The sequence below is a fragment of the Schistocerca americana genome, chromosome 3 (genome assembly GCF_021461395.2).
Source record: "Schistocerca americana isolate TAMUIC-IGC-003095 chromosome 3, iqSchAmer2.1, whole genome shotgun sequence".
In the NCBI taxonomy this organism is placed as follows: domain Eukaryota; kingdom Metazoa; phylum Arthropoda; class Insecta; order Orthoptera; family Acrididae; genus Schistocerca; species Schistocerca americana.
The window spans coordinates 928,927,583-928,943,192 of record NC_060121.1 but is presented as its reverse complement, the minus strand read 5'-3'; the positions used below and the strand labels follow the sequence as shown (position 1 = coordinate 928,943,192).

General features: G+C 40.2%; 1 protein-coding gene across 4 annotated transcripts in view; it reads left to right on the top strand.

The window, feature by feature from the left end:
• LOC124607120 (heterochromatin protein 1-like) overlaps nt 1-15,400 on the top strand; it is a 135,642-nt gene extending 120,242 nt beyond the window's left edge. For 3 of the 4 annotated variants that reach the window (XM_047139322.1, XM_047139326.1, XM_047139323.1), the window contains 3 exons: nt 1,425-1,580; nt 12,234-12,343; nt 14,909-15,400. In XM_047139322.1, the coding sequence (XP_046995278.1) occupies nt 1,425-1,580; nt 12,234-12,343; nt 14,909-14,933 (291 nt within the window). In that variant the 3' untranslated portion in view covers nt 14,934-15,400. The remainder of the gene's footprint in view (nt 1-1,424; nt 1,581-12,233; nt 12,344-14,908) is intronic. The other variant, XM_047139325.1, reaches the window with a different exon arrangement.
• The last annotated feature ends 210 nt before the right edge of the window (nt 15,401-15,610 follow it).

The following is a 15,610-nucleotide window of genomic DNA, read 5'->3' as shown; positions in this document are numbered from 1 at the left end:
AAGTGAATCATTAATTCATTCTCCAGTTACATGGTCCTTTCAAATTGGTAGTCATATCAGAATGAATATGCCATGCACAGTAAGTATAATTTGAAAATAACAGTTCACAGTCTGATCCTTTGTCACAGTAAGCATTATTGAAGATTAACACTGGTCATGAAAACAATTGCGAGTTCATTCAATTATTGAAAATCGGTCACTGAATGAACTCTCAAACATGAATTTAGATAAAACTCAGCATCTTTTGCAACTTGTGGTTTGCACTAACTGGTCCGCATACATTATGCAGTAGCAGTAATTTTGAACACAGATCTTGCTTATATCATAACCTTCACAGGCTGACTAAAATGGCTCCCTAAATTTACCTTTTACAAGTTTACAATTGTCAATGCTACTCTCAGATATTGTTGTCCACTGTCATTTTATAAGTTGCAATTAAACACTTATATTCCTGATTAACTGAATAGTTCAGAGACTCCCTTCTGAATATGAACTCTTAGATACGACAATAATTCCTATGGAATTATGCTGTCTATTTTGCCAGAATGTCAGATCCTACTTCAGTACCAACGTTTTTGATGATAATGCTAATTACTCTAAAACTAAATGAATGCAAAAGTTGCCAACACATTTCCGACAATAGCTGTAGGGATACTTCAATTATTTGTATATGCATTTGATCTACTTTACCTCAAAATTAGCGATTACGTACATGTTTACTTGAACGACGATTACGAAGTTTTATATTGCAGGTATTTTGCAGTTAGCACAGTTTCTAGGTAATCGGATTTCACCAATAAATTCTGATAACAAAATGAATTTACTGGATAATAAATTGAAATTCTCTAAGCTCTGAGTTAGTGTTACAGATTTTTGTTACTGTATGCATGTCATATGTGATAATCTCGAAGATATGGGGGAGAAAAATGGAATTTTGGGGGAAGGAAAACAGAAGGGAGGGAGGGAAATCTATATGCTTAGTTACGTCTTTTCATTGTTTCTTCTGATTCAAACAGTTCTTTCTTAAATATATAATATTTGTAGGTTAGTTTATCCTGCTCTCTTTCATTTAATTTATGCATTCTATCCAAGTCTTATGTTGGTTCTGGGCTACGTACCTGAAACTCTGAAGTACAAACCCATCAGAACCCATTGTTTTAATCCACACACCCCCTTTTCATACTTGAACAAATGACACGTTACTTGTTCAGTGGACAGGTGGGTACTATAACTTTGGATTATCATGTATCTGAATTCTTGATTTCCCATTGTTATTGTTGTCAGAATGTTTGCAGCCCTATGTAATGCATACTTTCAAACTGTAGTTGTTTTGTGTTTTGTTAAACTAGCTTAAAATGTTAATTTTGTATAGACTTTTCTTGCCACAAATTGCAGATTAAGTATTAAATAAGTACTTTTTTAAGGTGGAGAAGATAATGGAAGTGCACCATAAAAGAAATGGAAAAAAAGAGTATTTGATCCACTGGCGAGGATACCCACACTCTCAAGATACTTGGGAACCAGAAGAGAACTTGGATTGTGAAGAACTAATACGAGAATTTGAAGAAAGAGTAAAAAAGGTGAGCTTTTCTTTTTCAGGAGCACTATAACATGGGATGTAGTGTAGTTAAGGCACTTTCAAGGCATGTAACTAAGTGCTACAGAGAAACAACAAATGAAATAAAACATTTTTCTTTTCACATTTCCCACTAGTTAAGATTGTGACTTGACAAAATGCTTACTGGCTCTTCACAGTAAGCTACCAATGCTTAGAGTTACAGTGGGCTTACAAAAATAGAGACTGGTTTTCAGAGTTAGGATTATCTTTATCCTAGATAGCAGTGAAAATTTCTTGCATTACATTGTGCTGTTGTCAACACTGTCCCAACATTGTACATGCTTCATGAAGGTACTAAAGATTGCTGTCTTTCTGCATCACACTACGTTACTTTCCAAAACATGCTGCCAATCCACAAAAGTGGGTAATCTCAAAGACTTTAATGAAACATGTTAGAAACTCCGAGGTAGACATGACAAGCCAACAATCAGTCAAAAATAAGTCTGCTAATGTCTCTTTATGAATAAATCACCCACCACCACAAAAAAAGTTGATTGCCAAAAGCTGTGGAGTCTGAAATCTGTGTGAAGAACCCAAAGAGTTTGTGTACAGTTGACAAAAAAAACTGTACACATGTCTTGATAAGCTCCAGTACTCTGGTTTTGTACAGCTTGCACCATTGGTAATACAGCACACACTGGCAACAGTGGCAGCACAATATATAGGACACTTCTGGGCAATGTATTTGTCCCCTTATTAGTGCAACAACTTTGCCTTGCTTTGATTTTCTGTTAACGCCTATAACAATCACATATTGTTTTATTTACACATTATAATGCTTGCTTTTATCTTTTTGAAAGACCAAGATGGTTCTGCCTTGAATCAACAAATAAAAACAAATCTGTGTAGTTGGGTTTTATTTATTTATTTTTTTACATTGTATTGTTTGTTGAGTGTGTTAGAAGCTTTATGAATACAGCCAAGGTATACAGAAAATAACACACTGTGCCACAGGCAGGTATATGACAAACAGTCATTTCTTGCCATGTGTCAGCATACATAGGTTCGTGCAGTGTGATAGTTTTAGTGCTCATGAAGCGGCAGTCAGGTTTGACGTTCAACGTCGCTGTGCCCAGAAATGGGTAAAGCAGTGGTTTGAGACAAGAGTAATGGCCAGTTTCAATGGTCAGGATTAGGAAAGGTGTCAAAGCTTCAGAAAGATGTGTGTTAATTGACACCAGTATAGAACGTCCATTCTTGAACGCCACCCAACTCAAGAATGAGACCAATTTCTTTGGATACTTTCAAACTGTTCACAACCGCATACAAGTTCCCGGCATTAGTGTCCGTAGGGTTGCTGATGAAGGGACCCTCTCTGATTATCACAAACTTCATAGGCCTGCCTTTGCTGAATTGAATGCAGACCATGACTGGGACCACATCGTCTTTTCAGATGAATCGGTATTTAGCTCAGTGGATGAGAGTCCCATGATAGTCTACAGGCTATGGGGAGCACATTACGGTCCACAATACATGGTGCCACATTTGCTTGTTGGTAGTACCACAGTATCATGCTGAGGGTGGATGACATCAAATGGGGCACAGATGTTTAACCATATTTTTGGTCACCTGCCACAGATCAGTATGTGCACATCATGAAATGCTCTGTGGTGCCGGCTGTTAGTATGCATTGTCCCAATGGAATGATCCAGTTTCAGCAGGAACACTCACCAATTCACACAAATCAAAGTGCTTGGCAGTGGTTTTTGCAATTGGCGATGTTGACATGATCGACTGGTCATTTCAAGTGCCAGATTTTAATCTCATTGAAAATCGGAGGGCAAAAATGAAGCATCACGTGAACATTTACTCATTGACATTGGCCACACACTCAACTGAAGGGGTGTAGTGTTCGATACATGGGAGAGTCTCGCAGATGATGTGTATTTCCGAAACTGACAGCCTCTGTGGCTGTCGGATGAGGCGGGTATTGACGCCAATGATTGGGGAGACCTCACTAGCTTTATTCCTGATGTGAAACTTTCCTCGTCTCCCATTACTCCACTTTCTGTTACAATGTTTGACATGAGTGTATGCTTTTTACCTGGGAATCTACATGAAGTCATTATGCTTTAAATTTTATGTATTGAATTTGTGTACTTAACACTTGATGCATGTAAATTTGAAAATAGCTCAAACAAGTCAATTTGAATCGAATTAGAAATGGTGTCCTAATTTTTATATATATATATATATATATATATATATATATATATATATATATATATATATATATATATATATATATATATATATATACACAAACAGGTAAACCCGAAAATAATAAAAACAATAATAAAGAAAATTGCCAAGTACTAGCCACATATTTTTCACAGCTTTTTAATTGTCTCGAACCCAAAGAGAGATTCCGTAAAGTGCAGCCAGAAATCTCACCACAGAACTCATCACCACCAACACAAGAAGAAATTTATGCGCGCATCAAGAAACTTAAAAGCAATAAAACATCAGGGGAGGACGGAATTGAGCAGAACTCTTGAAGAATTCATGCCCAAATTCACTCAAAAAAATTACTCAAATAATCCAAAACATCTAGCAAACTGAAAAAATCCTGAATGACTGGAAGATTGCTCCTGAACTGTGAATCACCTGACACATTCTTTGATTACCAGGACAGCACCAAGCCTCCAAACTCACAACCCACGACGAAAGTAGTACTAACAGAAATCATCCCATCCTTGAAAAAGAACAAAGCATCAGGAGAAGACTCAATAGTGGCTGAACTATGGAGGGAGACAGGACTGTAAGCAAGTTGACAGAAATCTCAAAAAAACATTTGGGAGACTCAAACATTAATTAGTAACTGGAAGGGGACGTGACTGACATAGACAATTATCGAGGAATCTCGTTGGTCTTATAAAGGATTTTCTCCAAGGCCTTACTAAACAGAGCCAAACCTCAACTGGACCCACAGCTAGGGGAATACCAGGCAGGATTTAGAAAGGATGCTCTTGTACCGAACAGATACTGAACCAGAAGTCAGTGTTACAAGTAAAACTGGCTGTTAAGAATTATATAATCATCTTCGTTGACTTCAAGAAGGCATATGACTCAGTTGGTAGACCTTTTCTCATGAAGATCCTGCAAGAACTAGGGCTAGATGAGAAGACCCACAGCCTTATCCAATAGACTTAAGGCAACACCAGGTCACGAGTAGAATTCAGAGGAACCCTCTCAGAAAGTTTTTAAATCAAATTGGGAATAAAACAGGGAGATGGTCTGTCCCCCTCTCCTCTTAAACTGTACCCTTGAAAAGGTAATAAGAGAGTGGCGGAAGAAGTTAGCTTGAGAAGGGATTCCAAATGTTATCTCTCTTGGACATAAGTGCAATGGGCTCAGTGTTGATTGCTTGGTATTTTCTGATGACCTAGTTATCTGTTTTGAAGCCTTATATGCTTCAGAATATTTAATATTCAATAGGAAGGGATTTACTGAAAAGCTCGAAATCCAGGAGTGAAAGATAATGTGGAAGATACTGGGGCCAGTCAAGGAAGGTGACCCAACCGAGAGCTCTAAAAGTACAGTGAAAGAATCACAGATGTACCTTGGAGAAGATGTCTAGAATTTTATAGACACATTTACAGGATGCATCATGACAGATTGTCCAACCAGTTTCTCTGTTACTGGCAAAAGACGAAGACCAAGTCACCATGGTTGACGGAAGTGGAGAAAGATCTTCAGGAACTAGGAGTAACAGAAGGAAACTTGAAGCATCAGACAATACTCAGGAAGAAGCTTAGACAAAAGAGGTTCCAGGACAGACTACTGAGAAAGAAGACTTGTGTCCTCTGGACACGGGAGAGGAAGGAACAACACAACCAGAGGATGCGTAACTACTGGGCAAACGTCAAAGCCCACTCCAAATTCAATAGTTGAATGTCGTGGTCTTTTGTTGGCTTATACAAAAATAATAATAATAATAATAATAAAACACTCTGCAGGTCTTAACATTGCTGTTTAATATCCGCACCTTAAGCGCAACAGCATTGATTGTCCGCAACTGTATATTCTTCCAGTTTGAAAGCAGGGTCACCACTTCTGAGGGAGTCCTGTCTTGCTTAAAATTTCTTGGAGTTTGACCCTGGCACTGGTCAGACAAGACCTCCACAAATACCAGAAAAACCTCGTAGAATAAAACTCCAAATACTGAACATTGCCTGGATTTATTGTCCACAGACTAGCTCAAGTACAGTATCCTTGAACTTGATAATGTTGTGGCCTCGTACAGACTTCTGCAAACTTTCTCATTTCTTGGGATGAACATCAGAGACATGTTTAACATTGTTGACAAGCCCGAACTACAGAACTTCGCTAGAAGTGTCTCCATGGTGCGGTGCACAGTGTTGCAGGCTCAGAGGAAATACTGATGACAAAACAAGCATGTCGAATGGAGATCTTGCATCATTGCACGACGCCTGAGGTGCACATCAGATGAAAAAAATGCGACCTGCTGAAACCAGAGTCACCCCCCATAAAGTGTCCTTGCACCCTCTTGCTATCAGATTAGAGGATGTATCATTACACTGTTTCAACCCATTGAATGCCAGTTTTGTTTTTCCTGATGGCAATATCCTCCAGAGTAGTCTCCACACAGAGACGCAAGTGGAGGCTATTTTTACCTCTGAATCAATTTACCCAAGACAGTGTCATCATTGTTAAGCCCTACTGTGAAGTTGCAGGGCCTTGAAAAAAATCTAACTGCAATAGATTCGGCTCATATTATAATCAGGTAAATATGGTAAGTGTCATTTCTGTTCATCTTGTTGCATTATTGTGTACTTTTTTCAGTTACTTTCTTCACTATAATATAGCAGCTCTTTCTATGTACGGTCCAAATTTCATCGAGCTGTGTAACTTGGCAGTGACACGTCTTGCGAAAGTTACTTTTGTCCTTCAGTTTTGCACATCATTGTGTTATAGTAAGAAATACTATAATACGCCCGAAATTTATGAATTAAACAATGCAAGTACCAAAAACACGCAAAGAAATTAAGAATTAAACTATGTAACAAATAACTGAGCTAGGAGTATACGACTTTCTGCTGGCAGCTGCTTATGCAACGGCGGCAGAGAGCAGTGTAAAATTGCGTAGTGAATAGTGTAAAATCGCGTAGTCTCCTTCCGCCGCTGAGCAGTGTGTCAGCAGTGTGCAAGTAGCAGCATTACTGCATACACTAGGCAATCTTGTATTTTAATAACCGTTTAAATTTTGTGTCAATTTGTTTGTGCTCTCTGTTCATTAGTTCAGACGTTCTTTGCACAACAGTTTTTAGCGTGGGTAGGGACTGCAACTGCTGTGTTCAGATGCAGGCTGAGTTGGCATCCCTTCGCTTCCAGCTTCAGGCAGTGTTGACTTCGGTCACACAGCTTGAGGCTGTTGCCAATGGGCATCACTGTGGGGGTCTGGATGGGGGTTTCTCGGGGACGGCCAGCTCGTCCCACGCATCCCCCGATCGGGCTACGACTGTGGCTGCCCAGGATACTGCCCACATTGAGGCTGATCCCTCACCTGTGGTAGAGTGGGAGGTCGTCTCGAGGTGTGGCAGGGGCCGAAAGACATTCCGGAGGGCTGAACGGAAGGCCTCTCCAGTTTGTCTGACAAACCGATTTCAGGCGCTGTCTCAGGCTGATACTGATCTTCGGCCGGACATGGCTGCTTGTCCTGTTCCAGAGGTTGCCACTCAGTCTGAAAGATCCGGGCGGTCGCAGAGGGTGGGCTTACTGGTAGTTGGGAGCTCCAACGTCAGGCGCGTAATGGGGCCCCTTAGGGATATGGCAGCAAGAGAGGGGAAGAAAACCAATGTGCACTCCGTGTGCATACCGGGGGGAGTCATTCCAGATGTGGAAAGGGTCCTTCCGGATGCCATGAAGGGTACAGGGTGCACCATCTGCAGGTGGTCACTCATTTCGGCACCAGTGATGTGTGTCGCTATGGATCGGAGGAAATCCTCTCTGGCTTCCGGCGGCTATCTGATTTGGTGAAGACTGGCAGTCTCGCTAGCAGGATGAAAGCAGAGCTCACCATCTGCAGCATCTTCGACAGGACTGACTGTGGACGTTTGGTACAGAGCCGAGTGGAGGGTCTGAATCAGAGACTGAGACGGTTCTGCGACCGTGTGGGCTGCAGATTCCTCAACTTGCGCCATAGGGTGGTGGGGTTTCGGGTTCCGCGGAATAGGTCAGGAGTCCACTACATGCAGCAAGCGGCTACACGGGTAGCAGGGGTTGTGTGGCTTGGACTGGGCGGTTTTTTAGGTTAGATGGCCCAGGCAAGTACAGAAAGGGCAACAGCCTCAAAGGGTGCAGGGCAAAGTCAGGACATGCGGGGACCAAGCAGCAATCGGTATTGTAAATGTAAACTGTCGAAGCTGCATTGGTAAAGTATCGGAACTTCAAGCGCTGATAGAAAGCACCGAAGCTGAAATCGTTATAGGTACAGAAAGCTGGCTGAAGCCAGAGATAAATTCTGCCGAAATTTTTACAAAGGCACAGGCGGTGTTTAGAAAGGATAGATTGCATGCGACCGGTGGTGGCGTGTTTGTCACTGTTAGTAGTAGTTTATCCTGTAGTGAAGTAGAAATGGATAGTTCCTGTGATTTATTGTAGGTGGAGGTTACACTCAACAACCGAGCTAGGTTAATAATTGGCTCCTTTTACCAATCTCCCGACTCAGCAGCATTAGTGGCAGAACAACTGAGAGAAAACTTGGAATACATTTCACATAAATTTTCTCAGCATGTTATAGTCTTAGGTGGAGATTTCAATTTACCAGATATAGACTGGGACACTCAGATGTTTAGGACGGGTGGTAGGGACAGAGCATCGAGTGACATTATACTGAGTGCACTATCCGAAAATTACCTCGAGCAATTAAACAGAGAACCGACTCGTGGAGATAACATCTTGGACCTACTGATAACAAACTGACCCGAACTTTTCGACTCTGTAAGTGCAGAACAGGGAATCAGTGATCATAGGCCATTGCAGCATCTCTGAATATGGAAGTTAATAGGAATATAAAAAAAGGGAGGAAGGTTTATCTGTTTAGCAAGAGTAATAGAAGGCAGATTTCAGACTACCTAACAGATCAAAACGAAAATTTCTGTTCCAACACTGACAATGTTGAGTGTTTATGGAAAAAGTTCAAGGCAATCGTAAAATGCGTTTTAGACAGGTATGTGCTAAGTAAAACTGTGAGGGACGGGAAAAACCCACCGCGGTACAACAACAAAGTTAAGAAACTACTGCGAAAGCAAAGATAGCTTCACCCTAAGTTTAAACGCAGCCAAAACCTCTCAGACAAACAGAAGCTAAACGATGTCAAAGTTAGCATAAGGAGGGCTATGTGTGAAGCGTTCAGTGAATTCGAAAGTAAAATTCTATGTACCGACTTGACAGAAAATCCTAGGAAGTTCTGGTCTTACGTTAAATCAGTAAGTGGCTCGAAACAGCATATCCAGACACTCTGGGATGATGATGGCATTGAAACAGAGGATGACACACACAAAGCTAAAATACTAAACACCTTTTTCCAAAGCTGTTTCACAGAGGAAGACCGCACTGCAGTTCCTTCTCTAAATCCTCGCACAAACGAAAAAAATGGCTGACATCGAAATAAGTGTCCAAGGAATAGAAAAGCAACTGGAATCACTCAACAGAGGAAAGTCCACTGGACCTGACGGGATACCAATTCGATTCTACACAGAGTACGCGAAAGAACTTGCCCCCCTTCTAACAGCCGTGTACTGCAAGTCTCTAGAGGAATGGAAGGTTCCAAATGATTGGAAAAGAGCACAGAAAGCGTTCGATACAGTTCAGCACTGTCGTCTGATAAACGAAGTAAGAGCCTACGGAATATCAGACCAGCTGTGTGGCTGGATTGAAGAATTTTTAGCAAAGAGAACACAGCATGTTGTTATCAATGGAGAGACGTCTACAGACGTTAAAGTAACCTCTGGCGTGCCACAGGGGAGTGTTATGGGACCATTACTTTTCACAATATATATAAATGCGCTAGTAGATAGTGTCGGAAGTTCCATGCGGCTTTTCGCGGATGATGCTGTAGTATACAGAGAAGTTGCAGCATTAGAAAATTGTAGTGGTGCAGGGAGTGGCAACTGACCCTTAACGTAGACAAATGTAATGTATTGCAAATACATAGAAAGTAGGAGCCTTTATTGTATGATTACATGATAGCGGAACAAACACTGGTAGCAGTTACTTCTGTAAAATATCTGGGAGTATGCGTGTGGAACGATTTGAAGTGGAATGATCATATAAAATTAATTATTGGTAAGGCGGGTACCAGGTTGAGATTCATTGGGAGAGTCCTTAGAAAATGTAGTCCATCAACAAAGGAGGTGGCTTACAAAACACTCGTTCGACCTATACTTGAGTATTGCTCATCAGTGTGGGATCCGTACCAGATCGGGTTGACGGAAGAGATAGAGAAGATCCAAACAAGAGCGGCGCGTTTCGTCACAGGGTTATTTGGTAACCGTGATAGTGTTACGGAGATGTTTAGCAAACTCAAGTGGCAGACTCTGCAAGAAAGGCGCTCTGCATCGCGGTGTAGCTTGCTCGCCAGGTTTCGAGAGGGTGCGTTTCTGGATGAGGTATCGAATATATTGCTTCCCCCTACTTATACCTCCCGAGGAGATCACGAATGTAAAATTAGAGAGATTCGAGCGCACACGGAGGCTTTCAGACAGTCGTTCTTCCCGCGAACCATACGCGACTGGAACAGAAAAGGGAGGTAATGACAGTGGCACGTAAAGTGCCCTCCGCCACACACCGTTGGGTGGCTTGCGGAGTATAAATGTAAATGTAGATGTAGATGATATCTTCACTGGTACATCAAAGGTATGGCATCACCACTAGCTTTGACACATCAGAAAAATATCGGCTGCTATAAAAATTACAAACCATGCAAACAAAAAATGATTGTGTTTTGAAACAAAGATCACCCCATACCATGCCAGTTATTGGGCTTTTGTGATGATGATAACTGCAATCAAGCAACAACAGTTCTCTTCAGAGTTTTCTCACACAGATACGCCTATCATGGTACTGTATGCAGAACCGAGACTCATCAGAGAGACATGGTGTCACTCCTGTATCTAGTGTTCTCTTTAGGCATACCACTGTTGGAACACCTGCTGCTGCATCGAGTGAAGTTGCAACAATGGGCACTGTGCTGACTGTCCGTGGTGCTCCATACATTGTTGCACTGTCTGTGTAAAACTTATCTTGCTGTAAACAAGCTCATATACTGACTAAAAGTATGTGACACACCTGTACGATCCTGCATGGCCAAGCTAACAATATGTATGTCCTCTCGGGTGCTAAATATGTGGGGCCATTGAGTTCGTTTATGACCCTTCTGAACCCATCGATTCTATCTCTGCCTGGCAGTCGTGGAATCTCGACTAACCTCAGAAGCAATGTTACGGAACAATAAACTGCAGTCATATTAAACGTTGATCCTATCACTGTTGAACTCTGACATGCTGGTAGGGTTTCTCCTGACATGAGTCATAATATGATTTTCTCATCATCACCCAACATCCAGATGAGATTTCTGAGTGAAAAACACTTCGTGTCATCTTTCTTTGGATATACAGTGTAGACACTATTGCATGTACCTACTGTGAGCAGAGGCACTAATTTGCTAATCATTTTCGTACCCATGAATGTAGTACATTTTACACCAGTTTGACGTTAGTTGTGCAAGACTCATTTCCCATAATTCTTTTTATAGGTTTGATTATTTGTGTAACTTTACGTTTTTTAATGATGTTCTGTTATACAGGAACATTAATTGCATGATGCATACATTACAAAATGGTAGTTTCAGACTGAAGTGTACAAGGGGTACTCATAAAATTTTAATAATCACTTTGAAAAAATAATGTTATGTAATTATTTCTTTAGTTGTGCAGATTGAAATCCCAATGCCATAGTGCTTTAGCACACCACTAGCCAAAACAAAATGGTACAGCCCATCAATAAAGTGGGTTATTGTGCAGCTGCTTCAGATCAGTTTAGATGACATCTTTACTCTTCTGGATTGGCCCAATGCTCAACATTTCTGTTACCTTTGAAACAAATTACCACGTAGTATGTAATTGGTGTGCTCCAGTTTCTTTTATCTGCTCTAGTGGTGTGCTGCAGTATTCTTGTACAGGATTTCCATGTATATCAGGACTGCAGACTTGTACCTACAAGTAAATGAACAAATTAATTACATAACATTATATCCCTCTGTGTTTCAAAGAGTTTGAGGCTACTTGGCAGAGTCTAAGGGTACATTTCTGCTGCCGTGAATTGCCACAGACCTCAAATTTGTAGTCTGTATCTGTGTATTCTGAGAAAACCATTCCTATCTGCAAACTCACAGAGCTACTTTCAAAATTTGCTCGATGAACAGTTACTCGTGTACACATCATAAAAAATATACAGTAGTCCTAAGGCATCCTGCCCTATTTTTCATGTGGGTCACATTCAGTTTTATGAACTTGTTTGGCAAAAAAGAGTAATACTACAAAAATTGAAGGTTTTATATTTATAGATGAATGTAAAAAATACTTTGTTGTAGGCTAAGAACCTCAACGTGCGTGAATTGAGAACTGACCCAGCGCACACAAATAGATACGCTGAAGAACAGTCTGCCAAAAGGCAGAGTAAGCGGGGGAAAGGCAAGAAGAGGTAGGTTTCATTGAAAGTTACCAAATAGACAAAATAAAACCATTAGGCCCTCTAAAATGAAGTAAGCCTTTACTGTATTAATGTCTTTCTTAGAATATTAAGTTCTTGTGAATCCTTTTCCTATTTTACACTTGGCTAGATAGTTTGAAGTCTTACATGCTCTCGAAGTAAATTCATTTTGTGAACACTGCAGTTTGTAAGGAATTGGCGCAGTAAGATAATTGACGTTCAAATGTGACAGCATGACATAAGGCTAGAAGGAAGCTATTGTGTTTGGACGTGCTCATGACATAACCTTGAATGAAGTTGCCTTATTTGTCAGTGTATCAACTGCCCAATATGTCTACAAGGAATGGCGTACTGCTAGCAGCCATGGAACACAGAGTAAGTTCAGCACAGAGTTAGTTCTGTGATGTTTTGAGATATTCGTACAAGACCTACACCCACTCATTCAGGTTACCATGAACATGAATGCACTTATTTCATTATTCTCTGTGAAAAAGTGTTGCTCTCTTTCCTATATATTCATGATGAGCATGCTGCGGACAGTAACTTCCTCCAGTGTGACAACAGCCCTGTACACATAAATTCGTGGTTTGATAAACGTGCAAGCATTGTACCATTCCTCAGTTTGTATGCTAAATTGCACAGTCGTAATCCCAAAGAAATTGCTTGGGACTATTTGGAACAGTATGAAGGGGGACCCAAAATTAACTATAGAGCTGCATGTGATGTACTTGAAGTACCACATTGCACTGCCCAAGGGCTGTTGTAGGATCTCTACCAAGAAATCCACCAGGCAGTGTCAACAGACAGCGACTAGTATTGTTTCTCTGGCAGTTCTGTGAGTGTGCATACAGTGCAGATGTGACATGAGAAAATGGCTACTTCTTACAAACAATGTTTGACTGTGAAAATTTGTTTTTTTTTTTTTCTCGGCAAGAACTCAGCGGAAACTGTTGTGTTGGTTCAGACAGCTTACAAAGAACATACTCTTAGTAAAACTCAAATTATGAATGGTTTTTCTCAGTTTAAAAAAAGAAGAAATGGCCATTAAATATGTCCCGTTCCGGTCACCCTTCAGCTGCTCAAAGCGAGGACAACTCCAGCCAAATCCATGGTCTGATCAATGAACATTGTCGCAGGACAATCGACCAGCTTGAGGACTTACCTGGGATGTTCTGGATGCTCAAGTCAATGCATTTTGACCATTGACTTGGGGATGCAAAGAGTGGCAGCAAATTATGAGCTGAGGCTTCTCGCCGGATATCAAAAGGATCATCGCATTCAAGCTTGTCATGAAATAAGGACTCATTCTTAGATGATCAAATTTTTTTCAGTAAAATTGTCACAGGCTACGATTCATGGTGCTATGTGGGTACAATCCAGACAGTAAATAAGAGTCAGTTCCATGGAAGTCAACTGGCTCACCTCATCCAAAAGAAACTCAGCAGGTGAAATTAAATGTGAAGGTGATGTTGATCTATTTTTTGACATCAAAGAGACTACAAACACACAATTTTTTTCCTCAAAACTAGACAGTAAATCTACAATTCTATTTGGAGGTTGTGAAATGGGCGTGCAGATGTTTGATGTGAAAACATATGCCTTCGTGGAATTTCAGCGAGTAGCTCCTGCATCGTGACATGCTCCCACACACATGGCTCTTAGTGTTCGCCAGTTTCTGTCCTCATTGAAGACGACCACCGTGATCCATGCATCATATTCACCAAAAACATCCTTGGAATTCTTCCTTTTCCCCAGGATGAAAAGAAATTTGAAAGGGAAGCGTTTTGCTGATGTCAAAGACATAAAATGCAAATTTTACGAAGTTTCTAGCAGGTATTGAAGGGTTAATTTATAGGTGCCTCCACCACTGGAGTAAATACATACTTGGACAAGTGCATTAAAGCTAATGGAGCGTACTTTGGAGGAGATTACGGTTGTATTTGAAAAACAATGAAGTACATGTTTCCTACAAAGAAATTCCGGTTATTTTTGGGTCCCACCATCATAGGTGAGACACAACGCTAAACATCCTAGCAATTTGGTAGCTTCACGGGATCTAATCATGAATGAATGACTTCAACTGGATGTGGCATTCCTGAAGAAACTTATGGACTCTTATTACTTGCCGAATCAAGTCTGTTTATCAAGGCTAGAGGGTGCGTTTAGGCAGTATTAGTGTGTTGTCTTCTGTGTACTTACGTGTATGAGAATAGATCACTACTCACCTGGAGAGAGGAAGGTTGTTATCTAAACCGTGTTCTAAGTTCATCCTTTGGAAAACTAACTACTCACTCTTCCAGCACCACCATCAAAAACTCCCAGTGTTACAGATGGGAGTGTCTGTTTAGCAGTATGAAGGACTTTGTCAGTAGCTTGGCGGGTAATCTTTCTTCTCAATATGTCTACCACTCATGTTTTTTCTATCCCGTAAGTGGTGGTCTGTGCTCATATAGATATTTATTTCACAATGAATTTGTTTTAAAATATATTTAAAGTGTTTTGAACAGTATACTGTCATTCAGTGACCTTGTACAGCAAGACCATTTTTTGTTGCAGGACGACATATTATGATACTGAATAAACTGCAGAAAGAAACAAAAAATGGTGCAGGTGTGATATTAGTCACATGCCATGGCTGTCAGAATGGTGTTAAAACCTTTTTATATCTTCTTTTAATGCAGTCTAGTAGTATTTGATTTTGTGTGCAGTTTTATAGAAATGACCAATTTTTAAAGTTGTACAATCAGACTGTGTTCATTAATTGTGAAATTTTAATAATAATCTCTTAGACTATTATTATTAATGCATATTTCAAAGATTTCAGAAGTACACGGCCATAAGTTGCAATATAGTAGGGCACTATATCCTAAGATAAATAAGTTACTATAACTGTGACGATAGTTTGGTTTGAAATATTTACTTCATGAGACGCATAAATCAAATAGTTCTACTATATTATTATTAATATTTAAGTTACTGTACATGTAAAACAAGTCATGTACTTCGTCATTATATTATAAACATAAATTAAATTTGTAGAAAAGACTATATAATTCTCTGAATATTACTCATTTTAAGAGCTCTGTTATAGTTTTCAAACATACCTAATTATGGACCAAAACATTGATCACCTAAGCATCATGACTGGCAGTGAAAGAGTAAATTACATACAGCATAAGTAAAATATGTTTGGGCCGTAAAACCAGATATAGTCCTCACCCTCCTCCAAATATAAATGTGAAAACTAAAATGAATAAT